At 40.7% G+C, this 16012-nt stretch overlaps 1 protein-coding gene across 2 annotated transcripts; it reads left to right on the top strand.

Moving 5' to 3' along the window:
* The first annotated feature begins 487 nt into the window (after nucleotides 1–487).
* On the top strand, nucleotides 488–10846 carry AKAP4 (A-kinase anchoring protein 4). 2 transcript variants are annotated; one of them, XM_077890272.1, is made up of 6 exons: nucleotides 488–647; nucleotides 2896–2991; nucleotides 4241–4291; nucleotides 4846–4947; nucleotides 7395–9533; nucleotides 10564–10846. In XM_077890272.1, exons 2-6 carry the CDS (start codon nucleotides 2896–2898, stop codon nucleotides 10717–10719), a joined length of 2544 nt encoding a protein of 847 aa, XP_077746398.1. In that variant the 5' UTR covers nucleotides 488–647; the 3' UTR covers nucleotides 10720–10846. The 2 variants fall into 2 exon arrangements, with proteins under 2 accessions (XP_077746398.1, XP_077746399.1); XM_077890273.1 differs by lacking the exon at nucleotides 488–647 and adding an exon at nucleotides 1207–1365.
* Nucleotides 10847–16012: the final 5166 nt, after the last annotated feature.

The raw sequence follows: 16012 nt of genomic DNA on the forward strand, positions 1-16012 counted from the left end.
AAGGAAAGGAAGAAATTGAAGTAGACCAAGAATACAAAACTCTATTATTTGGGATATCATCCCAGCTTATTTTTAATTCAGATACATTTATTCACACACATGAGGTTAAAGTGGAAACATGTGGGAAAAGGGCAAGAAGAAGATAAGACAAGTCTTGGGCACAATGTGAGCCATTTGATGATGGGTTAATGTTTCCAAACTGGGGCTAAACTAAAGGCATCTCAAAGTCTAACAGAAATCCTCTAAAGAATATGGTAGCTTGCAACCCAGCACTGGCCATATAATGAAAAAGAATAAGCCGGGCTCAGGTCCTTTCATAGCTTAAAAAAGTCTGTGCAAGCTGACCATATCCCAGGTAGACTGGCCTTTTTTCTGGGATAATTATGTCTCATGATGAAAGTTAGAGCTTGCAGAATCCTAAGAATGGAGCCCCCAACTTTATGTTGTCACTGTTCTCTATAGAAACAGCGATGTCATGAAGTAGAAATTCTGGTGTCAGCTGGCAGGGAAGGCTTTAGGAGAGTATGGAGGGTTGAGGAAAGAAGTAACATCTTGGGTCAGACTGGAGGGGTCATCACAGCATCCCAATTAACAAAAAAGAAATCATTCCAAGCTTCTACAGAATAGCCTACTCTGCTACTACAAAGGTAAGGGCATCTTCTGACTTCTTTTTGACTAGCTAAGGGGGTGTCTTGATAGTGAGGTGAAACCACAAACTATTAAGGCAGCCTCCCAACTTTCTATTTTTACTCTCAGGATAACCAGACAGGACTTAGCCATTTTTTCTGTTTCTACATAAATCCAAAGATCTCTTGCCACATAACTCTGAATCTCTAGTGGGAAACCCAAAGAGAAATAAGACAAGATGTGAAAGTTAATACTGTATTATTCATAAAGGCTAGTGGTGATTCTGTATGTGAAAAATACAGACCCCCACCAAACTGGTAACTAATATGATTAGATTGTTCTGGAAACAAGAAGAGGAAAGAGAAAGGAAGTCTGAAGGGATTATAAATTGGACAAAATGTGAAATAAATATGTGTGCCCTCCTAGAAAAAGGTTGTTGTACAGTAGACAGCCTGAGTGCTTTTGATGTGAAGGGCAACTGAGTTTGCCAGACTGCCACGCCTTTGCTGAGGTTGCTAGTTTCAGGCATTGTGACCCAACCAACCATGTTGTCATACCCCAGGGTCAGAGGCAGCAGGGAAAAGCCTGGCCCATCAGTCTCGTCCAACTGCTGACGGGGGTGGCAGCCAGCTGCAGGTGCCCAAGAACTTGGCACTGCCCAGTTCCATCTAAAGGGGCACATCTCCCTTCTGGGTGGCACAATTTCAGCCAAAAGCCTAAAATAGCTTCATTATCAAGGTAATGAGTCCACAATTTTTTTCATTCTTTAGGATTTGGACTGAGGCTGTATCCAAATCATATGAAGTACCTCTATGACTCCCCTTCTTTTTTTCTACGCTAGTCATCTCTTAGCTTTGTTTGTTTGTTTGTTTGTTTGTTTGTTTGCTTGTTTTTAAGAAACTCCCTCTTCTGAGCGGGTGTGGGAAGGCCTTTCCTAAAACCTTTTCAGGGATGGGTTTCAGGGAAGTGAGGACCCAAAAAGATCTGTGTCAGGGGAATGACAAAGAATAGAAATGTAATATTATCATGTGAAAAGATAACCAGAGGATTGATGTCATAAAAATGTTGAGAGAGAGGGAGAGAGAGGGAGGGGAGGAGGGAAGGAGGAGGGAGGAGGGCAGGGGAGAGGGAGGAAGGGAGGAGTAAGGCGGAAGGGGAAAAAGAGGGAGAGAGAGAAGGAGGAGGAAAGGAGAGAGAGAGGGAGGGGAAAGGAAGAAGGGAGACAGAGAAGGAACTAGAGGTTAAAAGGGGTGTCCATTTTGAAGGAAGTTGGGGGAAAGGAATTCAACAGCCCTCTAATAACTTAGCAAAAAAACCTCTCTTGTTAAATTTTAAAAAGAAATCAAATTCAAGCTCCAAAACAATTCTACTGAGCTCTTAACTGTATCTTCCTGAACATAGATCTGAGGTCTTACATAGCAAAAATTAGCTAGTGGCTCTGCCATTTCCCTTAGACTTTAAGTTCCGGGCCAGGGTTGGAGGTGGCAAGGGGGCTAAAGGTAGTTGGCAGAGGTTCTTTTTTCTTTCAAAATTAAAATTAAACTTGGGCTATAGGATCAGGGTCTGGTCTTCCCTCAGACATTTGTCTCTTGGTTATATTTATAGCTATTAGACTTTTCTCAACATTCAGAAACTTATTCTATATGTTGGAATCTTATATGTTTTGATAAAAAAAGGACTATTTATTCACTGTACTGGTATTGACCCTAATCTTTTCCAATGGCCCTGTGTAATAAGTATTAGGGATATTTACCTAATTTTACTTTCTTTAATGTAATGAGAAAGACTCTGATTGAACTGGAGTTAGCTAAAATTCAGTTAAAGAGAATGAGGTGAGCTTTATTCTTTGAGGTACTCAAGAGTGAGTAAACAAGAGCAGACACAGATGAGATTTAGTGGAGTTGGGTAGAAGCAAATCATTAAATTTTATCCTCACAGTCTCTAGATCTTTAAGTTTGCTTCCCAGCCTGCCATTTTTCTGACTGGCTTTCTCACAAGTTAATACAATACTCCCATGATTCCAAATACTTGGTGTGAGGAGTATAAATGAAAGGAGACTAAGGACCGTGTTAAAAGATAATGATTTGATTATCAAACTCAAACATTTCATAGTGTCCTTCCTTCTTTGCTCACCCCACAGTTCCTAACCTAAACCTGATTGAGACAAGAGATGGGTTTCAGAAAGCCCTTCAGAGGTTCTTATCCAAACTCAGCTAGTTTCTAAAAACCATATACAAATATTCGGATTTCTTTTCTTTCTGTTTACAGATGTCTGATGATATTGACTGGTTACACAGCCGCAGGGGCGTGTGCAAGGTAGATCTCTACAGCCCAACAGGACAGCAAGATCAGGACCGGAAAGTGGTAAGATAAAAAATTACCAAGGAGTAGAAAGGTTTGGTGTATAAGTATAAATATCCTGGAACCCAGGATAGACTAATGGAGAGTGATACTGTGATGTCTCTAAGCAACCAAGCTCAATGAGGTCTGTGGGGGATCAGTGTGCTTTATACATCACACAAGGACGAATTAAGGGAGAGGCGGAACCATATGTGATATAAAGGACCTGGGGAGGGAGGACTAAGGGGGAGCCTGTGGGAGGGAGGAGTGGTGGTTGCCTAGTTACCAGCCCCTATTACCTAACACTTCTGAAGTCACAATGTCACCTAGCTACCAGTAAGTTACACTAAAGTGGGACTCCCTCAAGAGGGCAAAATGCTTCATGCTCTGCTTCCCAAACTTTGAGTGATTTGCGTAGTACTTCACATTTTTATCATGTTCAAGTGCCACTTATACTATTATTTACTTAATATGTGTTTTTGCAATGTTTTTAAAAATGAATTTAAATTCAAATACATTTAAAAATTACCATCACCCTAAGCATTAGTGTCCACAATACCACAGGTTTGATGTTTTAGGGTGTATTTTCCAAATAAACAACAAATGTACCTATTAAATACAAACATCTATTTATGTACCACCTAAAATATCCTATATCATTAATAGTAAAAATACCACATTTGGGGAACACTATAGCAGAAAGTGCTCTAAACTGGGAGCCCAGAGAATCAACTTCTAATGAAAGTTCCACCTGGGATCCCTGGGTGGCGCAGCGGTTTAGCGCCTGCCCTTGGCCCAGGGCGCGATCCTGGAGACCGGGGATCGAATCCCACATCGGGCTCCCGGTGCATGGAGCCTGCTTCTCCCTCTGCCTATGTCTCTGCCTCTCTCTCTCTCTGTGACTATCATAAATAAATAAAAAATTAAAAAAAAAAAAGAAAGTTCCACCTTTGAGTTTGTGTCAGTTGGGCAAGCCACCTTTCTTCTCAGTTTTCTTAATAAATGTGGATATGATATTTTGGGCCTCTCTCTGACAGATAGGCATTCTCATTTAGGAGATATAGTAATGCTAAGTTTCTATGTGCCTAATAATAATTATATTAGCATTTTATGGAGTACTTACTATGTACAGGCACGCTGCTAAATGCTTTACATGCAGTATATCAATCAATCCTCTACTTTATAGAACCCTATAAGGTAGGCATTGTCATCTCCCAGAAAGAGATTAAGGTGTTTAGAGTTTTTCTAAATTTACTCTTCTAATTTGATGCAGATATGCTTTGTTGATGTGTCCACCCTGAATGTGGAAGATAAAGATTCCAAGGTGAGTATTCTCTGTTTCCCTCATCTGGAATCAGTGCAAAACTGCCGAGAGGGTTATCAGTAACAGCATGAGGAAAGGGAAAGTTTGTGGCAGAGAGTGGAAAGGTAGAGGAGCCTCAAATGGAAAGCCATTGATTTTGCAAGCCAGGATCCCTAGTTCAGAATTTACGGTCACTCTTGATACCAAATCTCATTTTAGAAGCCACTTAAGTTGTTGGTATGGCTGAAAGAATTAAAGCAGCATGGAAAATAGTATATCAGAGAAGTGAGATTAAAAAAAAACCTGTCTAAAAGTTTGATGATTAATGAAATATAGTTCCTGAGACTGACAACTTTGTCAATATCTTCAGTGGGATTAGAGTAAGGAGAGTAGTAATTTGTGGTAGAAACCTTATCATTCTTCAAAGACTAGCTGGTATTACAGTCCTACTGCTCCTTCAGAAAGAAGAGGGATAATCAGAGACATAACAGTCATTTGAAGTCATTTTGAAGTGGTAGCCTAGGAAAGTCTCAAAAAGCAACTGTACATAAAAATCTTACCCCTTAATTCCATAGGATGCTGCTGGTTCCAGTTCAGAAGGTGACTTAAACTTGGGAAATCTGGAAGAAAAAGAGATTATTGTGATCAAGGATACTGAGAAGCAAGACCAGTCTAAGGTATGGTTAGCTTCTGAGCTCACCCTTTCTAATTCTCAGAGCCCAATATTGAGTCTGAGCCCAATATTGAGTCTGACTCTGGTTCAGAGATAGTAAGATAACTACTGTCATACAGGCCCATAAATTTTATTACTACGACATTCTAAAGAACATAGTCCTAAGTTTAGAGGCACGGTAAGTTCAATGCTCTTCTTATCATAATGAAGATATGGGCTTATAAGCAAGATCCTTTGCAATGTACTTTGCTGGCTTATAGTAGGCTTGAGTGCCCTACATTGCTCAGAAACCAAGAAGAATGAATAAGGATATGGAGCAGAGTGAATCCACAATGACCAAGTACTATAGTTGCCTGGTTCCTACCCCCTTGTCTAAGAGATTACCTAGGCTATTGGGTACCATAAAGTTAGAACCAATTAGACTTGCATGCCATTGTTCCACACAGAGTCCTTTTGTTTTGTGTAAGTATTCTAGATTATATCTGTTAGGCTCCTCGTTTGGGGTAGGCATTAAAGCACATGAGAAGTCACCCTCGCAGTCCTACATGCCTGGAGTGGCTGGTATTGGAGCAGAATATTTTGTTTTGGTGCAAAAGAGCCAAATATTTCTTTTTTCTATCTTCTTGGACTCATGCTATAATGAGAAATGTAATTTCTGGCCCCGGACACATTTGGAATGATGAGAGTGGCCCCTAAGGAAGGAAATGCCAGTTACAAAATATTCTCTAAATAGTTTTGGGTTCAGTTGGGGGTGGCCAACTCCATTTTGGAGTCTCAGGAAAGGAATAAATTATAACTGGTATTTATTTTTAAGAGTAGTCCATATTTCCTGCACACAAGGCAGATCTCCTTGATTGTATCAAGCCTATTTGCAAAAAGTTGACCTTATTGTTGACCTTATGTTTCCAGGAATTCTGTGAAAAGACCGGAGATGAAGCAATGGAAGGGGCAAAGAGGGGATTGGCACTAAGTGCCAAGTAGAAGATGTGTACAGTACAGATACACATATCCAGACTTGTGCATACACAGTCATAGGCATATAAATCTACACAAAGTGACACACACATTGATATATACATTTATACATATTAACAAAAAATAATTTATACAAGCAAAAGCATACTCCTGTCTGGCTACACATGACATTGACAAATATACACAAGCACTAATATAACAAACTTAATTCTTAAACAATGACTTACACACATACACAAAGATACACAGTCATACAATCAGATACCTTGACATGCTCATGTATGACACACATAAACATCCATGTATATATCCATGCACACCATGCATAAATGTATACTCACACACCCATAACATTTGATAAAAACACAGTGACCATATAGACTCAGCTATAAGCATACACACTTATAAATATACTTCATGTTGATACACACACATAGAAACTTAAACAAAATGATAGTCACTTATTTTTGTATGCATTGATACATACATTGACACAAATGCAAGAACATCCCCACTCATGTACTCACACACAAACTCAAATGCCACGGTGTGTGTGATACTGACACACATTCTCAAGCACAGACATAGCATATAAACATAACAAATGATAGCCAATTGACAGACTACACAGTCATTATACATTCACTTATTTACATGTACTCATATTTTAACATACACATTTATTAATATTTCATACATTAATTATACATTAATGTGTTAATGAGCATATATGTTAATATGTGAATGTATGCTCTAATATACACAAATGCATTTATAGCTGCATGATACATGCTACTGGATTTATATCATAAATATATGCACATCATTTCAAATCAATTGCTTATTTACATATTCTCAGACACACTGATATACACACTCTTATGTTTATATTCCCACACACATAACAAAATATACACACTAACATGTACATGTTGGCTTATACAGTAGGCAGTGGGTATTGATGTCAACATATTATTTATTACACGTGCTTACACATACACATGTGCACTGACATACACATATACGCAAACATACACATAGGCATTTTCACATTGCACAATACAGACTGACACATTCTCACATCTACTGAGATGTTCACACTTATGAATTGCTATATTGATGTGCATATGCACACAATGATATAAGGATACATTTTTGACATACATTTTGAGATAAGAACACATACACAGATGAAATCAACAAATAAATTGATATATAAATAGTTAAGTGTACAAATGTATATACTCAGCTTTTGCTGCTGCCACTTGTGTTTAAATGTGTATTAATGATTGCAATTGTATATTATGTTCCATGCAAATTCTAAAGGCCTAGTCCCTGATCTGTGCAGTTTAGAAGATCTATCTTATAAATAAAATTAGGGATAAAATATTTTTTTGTAAATAAAATAAGTAAGTAAAATAAAAGAAAGAAGTACCCTACCCAAACTCTTATGGATAGGTGTTCTTCTTTTTTTAGACAGAGGGATCCGTGTGCCTTTTCAAACAAGCTCCCTCTGATCCCATAAGTGTCTTTAATTGGCTTCTCAATGACCTCCAGAAGTATGCCTTGGGTTTCCAACATGCACTGAGCCCCTCAACCTCTAGCTGTAAACATAAAGTAGGAGACACAGATGGCGAATATCACAAAATACCCTCCGGGAACTGCTACAGCGTCTATGCTGATCAAGTGAACATGGATTATATGGCCAACGGACCTCAAAGTCTACGTCTCGAAATAACAGCAGCCAAAAACACCAACAATAATCAGAGTCCTTCTACTCCTCCAGCAAAATCTCCTAGCAGTCAGAGGGCAGTTATTTCCCCTGATGGCGAATGTTCTATGGATGACCTTTCTTTCTATGTCAACCGACTATCTTCTCTGGTAATCCAGATGGCCCGTAAGGAAATCAAGGAGAAGTTGGAAGGCAGAAGCAAATGCCTTCATCATTCAATCTACCCATCCCCTGGGGACAAAGGGAAAAACAGCCCTCGCAGCCCTGTGAGCAAGATTGCTTCTGAAATGGCCCATGATGCTGTGGAATTGACCTCTGCAGAAATGCGAGGCACTGGGGAGGAGTGTAAGGAAGGTGGCCGGAAAACCTTCCTGTATAGTGAACTATCCAACAAGAACAAGAGTGGAGACAAACAGATGTGCCAAAGAGATAGCAAAGAATTTGCAGATTGTATCAGCAAAGGGCTCATGGTTTATGCAAATCAGGTGGCATCTGACATGATGGTCTCTGTTATGAAAACCTTGAAAATACATAGCTCTGGGAAGCCAATTCCAGCCTGTGTGGTCCTGAAGAGGGTGTTGTTAAAGCACACCAAAGAAATTGTGTCTGATTTGATTGATTCCTGCATGAAGAACCTGCATAATATCACTGGGGTCCTGATGACTGACTCAGACTTTGTCTCAGCTGTCAAGAGGAATCTGTTCAACCACGGAAAACAAAATGCTGCAGATATCATGGAGGCTATGCTGAAGCGTCTGGTCAGTGCTCTTCTTGGCGAGAAGAAGGAGACTAAATGTCAGAGTCTGTCATACGCATCCTTGAAAGCGGGGTCCCATGACCCTAAATGCAAGAACCAAAGTCTTGAATTCTCAGCCATGAAAGCTGAGATGAAGGGGAAGGACAAAGGCAAAATGAAACCAGAGCAGTGCAAGTCATTGACCAGTGCTGAAAAAGTCGGTGAACACATCCTCAAGGAGAGCCTGACCATGTGGAACCAAAAGCAAGGAAACCAAGGCAAGATGCCTGGCAAAGTATGTGCCAATAAAGAGGAAAAAAGAGAAAAGATCAGCCCTTCCACAGACTCACTGGCAAAGGACTTGATTGTGTCTGCCCTTACGCTGATCCAGTACCATCTGACCCAGCAGGCCAAAGGCAAAGATGCATGTGAAGAAGATTGTCCTGGCTCTACCACAGGCTATATGACTCAGAGTGCCCAATACGAAAAGTGTGGAAGTGGACAAAGTGCCAAGGCACTCTCAATGAAACATCTAGAATCTCATGGAGCTCCTGGACCCTCTACCTCTCTAAAGGACAATCAACAGCTGGACTCCCAGAAGCTGGATATGTCAAACATCGTTCTAATGCTGATTCAGAAACTGCTTAGTGAGAGCCCCTTCAACTGTGATGACCTATGTGAAAGCGAGAACAAGCGTTCTGAGCCCAGGACAAACAAAGCAGCTTCCATGTCCAAGAAGTCTGACAGAGGGGAAGAACAATGCCAGGACAATCAAGAACTTGACTTTATCAGTGGGATGAAGCAAGTGAACCGCCAATTTATAGATCAACTGGTAGAATCTGTGATGAAGTTGTGCCTTATCATGGCTAAGTATAGTAATAATGGGGCAGCCCTCGCTGAGTTGGAGGAACAAGCAGCCTTGGCAAACAACCCCAATTACCAGGTTGGTGGCTCCAGGTGTAGTCAAGATGGTGCGATGTCACAGAACCATCAGGACTCTCCTGGACCTGAAGTCATAGTTAATAATCAGTGCTCAACAAGTAGCTTGCAGAAGCAGCTTCAGGCTGTCCTGCAGTGGATTGCAGCCTCCCAATTTAACGTTCCCATGCTCTACTTCATGGGAGATGATGATGGACAACTGGAGAAGGTAAGCAATGCAACAAGCACAAGAAGAAAAGAGGGTTGGAATGGGCAGGGGGAGGGAGGCAGCATGGTACTTAGAGTTCAGGAGCAGTCCAATTTTTTTCCCAATCCTATTCCTTACTATGCACTTCACAAACTGCTTTCACTTCACACAAAGACAAAAGGGGTTAACCGTGAACTAAATGGGGATCTGGATACCTCAAGGCCTGTGCATTTCCACCAAGACAAGGAGAGAGGTTAGCTCATTTTAACAGGACCCTTTCAACAAACTATTTGGTAACACATCTCAGGGAGCAATTTTTAAGTCTTACATTTTGAGTTTGAAGGGGTTGGAGAAAGAAAAAAAAAAAAGGGAACTTCTCCCCAAACTCAGGGGTCCTGCAAGTGCCCCAAGAGTACTTGCCTTCTTAAATTTTTTGCCCGAGGCACCACACTTGTTTCACCCTAATCAGTTTCATAAAGGCCAGCATTCATAAACATAAAAGTTCTCTCTTCTCTCTCTTCTTTCTCTCTCTCTCTCTCTCTCTCTCTCTCTCTCACACACACACACACACACACACACACCACAGCTGTGTTTTCTACATTACATGGAGTTAAATAAGATCCTGAACCAAATTATTTTCAGTCCAGGACCAGGAGATTGTCCCTACTTCCAATCTCATATTTTTTTCATAGTGAATTTGGGAAATGGCAACCCCTAACCTTGACCTAGCAATAATCACAAACTAACTGAAGGACCTAGCACCTATAAGATGTATTTGGTGAACACACATGATCCCAGAGTTTGTTTTCTAAAGTTCAAAGAGAAAGTCCTGTGGCATTTTTATCTGTCATTGAAGGGGGGGGGCAAGGAAAAGGGAAAGCCCTGTCAGGAGCCTCCAGTCCTGGATCTGTGTCAGGCTTTACTCTAATCCTAGAAGCATGGGTGGGAAGATGAGTTCAGGGGTGACAGGGGTGGAGTGCTTCATTTGATCCATCCAGGTCCCTTCTCCAAAATTATTATGTGACTCAAAATACCTCTGCTCTCTCCACAGCTTCCTGAAGTTTCAGCTAAGGCGGCAGAGAAGGGGTACAGTGTAGGGGATCTTCTTCAAGAGGTCATGAAGTTTGCCAAGGAACGACAACTGGATGAAGCCGTGGGAAACATGGCTAGGAAACAACTGCTAGACTGGTTGCTCACTAACCTGTGAGCTAACAACTCCTTTGACTCCTCTCCATTTACCCCCCTAGCAGCATTCCATCCCAGCCTGAACACCCCACCCATCAGGCCAGTGAACTGCACATCACACAATTGTATTTCCCAATACATCTGAGCAGTTTGTGCAAATACAGGGTGTCCAAAAGCTGGGCAAGAACATGAATAAAAAAAATTAAAAAAGTGTAATTGTTTTTTTGATCAGATAGACCCAAGGCAAGGGAGGAGAATGGGTCTAATTCCAAGGACTGGTGATAGTGTTGGACTTGTGTCCAGATTTCACCCTGGGTTCTTTTCTGAGCACCCAAGACAGGGATATGACATATGTCCCAAGTCCCTAAGTAATTTGGTTTGTCCAAATGATCTCAGCTCACAATCTATTTAGAGTTTTGCCACCTGGAGCCTCCCTGTTTCTCTCAGAATTGCTCACCTAACTTGATATTTCCCCTCCTAATCCCAAGGATGCAGCCTCCTTGGTGTCTACTGAGAACTTGAAGATAGGCTATCTTACATGAAATCTAACTGAAAAAAGTAAGTATATTACCCATGGACATTGCTCATGCACACCCTCACTGTTCACTGCACATGGATAAATACTATCCAGATCTACAATTGGATCTGATCCTTTTAGGTGTGAATAAAGCATTCTTAGAAGTCATTTACTTCAACTGATGAGATGTCTTTGTCTTCCATGAGTCTGAGGGAAAATTCTGAGAATAAAGCTATAGGATGGTAAATTCATAGCCACCCTATGTGAATCCCAATGTATCTTTTGAGACTAGCACTAAATCCTCAGATTTGTTGCATGCTTCTCAGAAGCATGTTTCAATCATAATGCTAGAATTAATTGCAAATAAGATCAAGAGAGTGGTTTCAGCTGCGTGGTCCTCTGTTGGCTAGTTTGCTGTGGCATATGCTGGTGCCTTTGAGGTGTCATGGCTTAGTAGAAAAGCGTAGGATGTGAGATCCTTCTGGATTCAAAAGTCAAAACTTTTGCCTTTTACTAGTCACATGGCTTTACAGAGTTAACTAGACCCAGCCTGTTTCCTTACCTGTAAAGTATGGCCAAAAATTACCTTCACTACAGCTTCAAGTAGAGCAGTGGATGGGAGGATGCTTTACACAGGGGAATCTTGTTATAAATGTAGCTATATGAAGGAAGCTATACCCTGCAAAGCCCATCCTAGCACAGTCTCAAGGGCTTTTGATGTGCTTCCAAAGTGAAAGCAAGATGCTCTGAGTACGGGACCCGGTGAGGTACTTTTTGGGGGGACGTGAGCAGCACAGAGGCAAACATTGCCCACTTCTCCACAATACCTGGACCAGTCAGAAGTAAAGGCAGGCCTCTTCAAAGCAGGACTTTTAAAACTACCCAATGCTGATGCATGCTAATCAAACCTTTTGCAGTCGCACTGGCCCCATGAAAAGCTTTGATGTTGAGCTACCACAGATCCTTCCCTTTCTCCTTGAAGAAAATCCCTAATAAACAAATCCTGGGACCAGGGATGGATTTCTGATGACTCAATCCTCCCTGAGCACAGCTGGTCCCATAGTAGTTTACTTCCTTGATTAACTTGGCTCTTGACTTGCTCCTGATTTTTATTATGAGATGGCCTTGGGGATTCCTTGGAACGTGGAAATAGAGCAAAGGAAGTTATATGTTCTGCTAAATGAGGGAAGTTGGGGCGAAATAGTCTCTAAGGGCCCTTCCAGTTCTGACATTTGAGGATTCTAAGAAAGCCTTTCTCTTCCATAGTTTCTCAAAGAAACTTGTGTGGATGAGGTAAGATTAGGGTGAGAAAACTTGATTTTTGCCAGAGCTGACAGACTCCAGCAGAGAAAGAAATCTTTGGTCCACAAAGGGCTCTGACAAGGGTCTGGAGGAACTCAACAGTCATTTGGGGTTTTTTCCTGGAGGGCGAGGCCCTGGCCTTTCACCTCTCTAAATGGAGAAGTGATCCCAGGCACCCTATTGGCAATGTGGCCATGCTCAATGGCAGCAGTTGAAAATAGACAAGGACTTTGGCTGAGGGGAGAGTCCCACATGTGATAGGGAAGGGACAATAGGAGCAAAAAGAGGGGGAATATATGAGTATCTCCTCGCAGATGACGAATTGGCTTGAAATATCTGACAGTCTTGGTGTCTCTGAACATCAGGCCTCCATTTCAAAAGAAAGTTGTGAGCAAAACTCATCTGGGAGGTCACCACAGGGCCCGGACTAAGCTGAAGTGAGGTGAGAGAGCCACTTGCCTCAGTGACAAAATTTAAGGCGGAACTGAAAACTCAGTAATCAGGAAAAAAGTTATCATGCACTATCTTAAAAAAAATTGAAACTAAGCCCGCCCAAATCCATGCTGAACAAACTATCAAAAATGGTAATACAGAAGATCAGTAACAGTACTGTGCCAGAACCATAATGGAGCATGAGATCAAAGGGAAAATTGGCAAGACTGATTTTATAGGAGTAACACTTTCTGGGAGATTTCCAGGGCGATATTTAGAGAATGTATCGCCCCAAAAACCTGTATCAGTACCAAAAAAGCAATAATTAAGTAAATCCCTGCCTTAAAAACTTAGGAAGAGAACAAGTAACAAGTCAAGTTTGGGAATGGGGAAATAAAATTTGGATCAAGGGGGACAAAACAAAGAAAAAGTTTCACTTAAGCCTTTAAAAATTCATTTTTTTTAAACCAGAGGGGGAGAGAAACCATAAGAGACTCTTAACTCTAGGAAACAGGGTCGCTGGAGAGGATGTGGGTGAGGGATTAGGGTAACTAGGTGATGGGCATTAAGGAGGGCACTTGATGGAATGAGCACTGGGCATGATACGCAACTGAGGAATCACTGAACTCTATCTCTGAAAGTAATAATACACCATATGTTAATTAAATTTTAAGTTTTAAAAAAACTTTAAAAATTCAAGGATGAGGAGTGGGGTGTTGCAGGGTTTTCTTTCTTGCTTAACCTGAGACTACATTGTTGCAAACAAAAGCTCATATTAAGTTAATTCTGATTAAAGACAGTAACCACATGAGATTTGCCCCGCTTAAATTCTACATTAAGACAGTTCTATAATGAAGGAAGAAACATAAGTAAAAACTAGGAACACAGGAGAGGCAGAAATAAAAAATGCCACTTTTGCATAATATCTATTTATTCATCCACAAAAAGCAAATCCTCAAATACAAGAGGTACTGAATGAGTTTTGCAAAGGTATAAGATAGAAGATACTTGTGAGCTGTAAGAATGTACCATCAACTTAACAATTCCAGCTGCTTTCTCCCCAGTGACTCAGATACCTGTAAAAAAGTCCAGCAATTTCCTTTCACTAAACTCCTAGTGGTGTCAGAACATGAACAAAAATTTAAAACAATCTGTCAAATTTCTATATCCTAGAGCCACCCAGCCAAAAAAGGAGAGTCTAATTACCCTAGTGACAACAATAGTAAACACTTGGGTATTAAGGAAGGCAAAAAAATGACATTTGCAGAGCACTTACTGAGTGCCAGATAGTTATAGTGCTTTAAGTCTTTCAAAAAGCTCGGTGAGATGGTTTGTTATTAGGTGTTTTTACAGATGAGAATTTAGGGGCTCAGGCTAAAAGGCCTCTTTCTAGGTCATATGAACAGCAAGCAGGAGAGTTAGTATTCAAATCCAGGTTTGCCTCCCAACAAATGCTTATATGTTCTTTCCATTCTATTACACTGTCATCCTCATAATTCAGAGTTCATGTATATTTTTAAAAACAAACTAGAAAACATGAATGAAAGAAACCAAAGGAAAACAGAAAAATAGGAAAAGAGACTATGATCCTGACTAGTAAAACCAAATAAAATGGCACTCTTTAATTTGACATTATAGTTCTCCTATAATGCCATTTTAAATCTTTATGGGATACTCTCAAAGTATCTCCCCTGTGATGTTTATTCATTGCAGAGGGAAAAATCATAAATTCACAAAAGATGAGCCCATCAATCACACCTTAAGTAGGTGATCAGGTTTAACATCATCAGTAAAGATGTATTGATACCATGTATCTCCTGATGAGATGTCCTGAGAAGAATGCAACACCTCTGAGCATTCTTTTTTTTAATAATAAATTTATTTTTTTATTGGTGTTCAATTTACCAACATACAGAATAACACCCAGTGCTCATCCCGTCAAGTGCCCCACTCAGGGCCCGTCACCCATTCACCCCCACCCCCCCACCCTCCTCCCGTTCCACCACCACTAGTTCCTTTCCCAGAGTTAGGAGTCTTTATGTTCTGTCTCCATTTCTGATATTTCCCACACATTTCTTCTTCCTTCCCTTATATTCCCATTCACTATTATTTATAGTCCCCAAATGAATGAAAACATACAATGTTTGTCCTTCTCCGATTGACTTACTTCACTCAGCATAATACCTTCCAGTTCCATCCACGTTGAAGCAAATGGTGGGTATTTGTCGTTTCTAATGGATGAGGAATATTCCATTGTATACAGAAACCACAACTTCTTTATCCATTCATCTTTCGATGGACAACCGAGGCTCCTTCCACCGTTTGGCTATTGTGGACATTGCTGCTAGAAACATCGGGGTGCAGGTGTCCCGGCATTTCATTGCATCTGAAACTTTGGGGTAAATCCCCAACAGTGCAATTGCTGGGTGGTAGGGCAGGTCTATTTTTAACTCTTTGAGGAACCTCCACACAGTTTGCCAGAGTGGCTGCACCAGTTCATATTCCCACCAACAGTGTATGAGGGTTCCCTTTTCTCCGCATCCTCTCCAACATTTGTGGTTTCCTGCCTTGTTAATTTTCCCCATTCTCACTGGTGTGAGGTGGTATCTCATTGTGGTTTTGATTTGTATTTCCCTGATGGCAAGTGATGCAGAGCATTTTCTCATGTGCATGTTAGCCATGTCTATGTCTTCCTCTGTGAGATTTCTGTTCATGTCTTTTGCCCATTTCATGATTGGATTGTTTGTTTCTTTGGTGTTGAGTTTAAGATGTTCTTTATAGATCTTGGAAACTAGCCCTTTATCTGATACGTCATTTGCAAATATCTTCTCCCATTCTGTAGGTTGTCTTTTAGTTTTGTTGACTGTTTCTTTGGCTGTGCAAAAGCTTCTTATCTTGGTGAAGTCCCAATAGTTCATTTTTGCTTTTGTTTCTTTTGCCTTCGTGGATGTATCTTGCAAGAAGTTACTGTGGCTGAGTTCAAAAAGGGTGTTGCCTGTGTTCTCCTCTAGGATTTTGTTGGACTCTTGTCTCACATTTAGATCTTTCATCCATTTTGAGTTTA

The sequence above is a fragment of the Canis aureus genome, chromosome X (genome assembly GCF_053574225.1).
Source record: "Canis aureus isolate CA01 chromosome X, VMU_Caureus_v.1.0, whole genome shotgun sequence".
Classification (NCBI taxonomy): domain Eukaryota; kingdom Metazoa; phylum Chordata; class Mammalia; order Carnivora; family Canidae; genus Canis; species Canis aureus.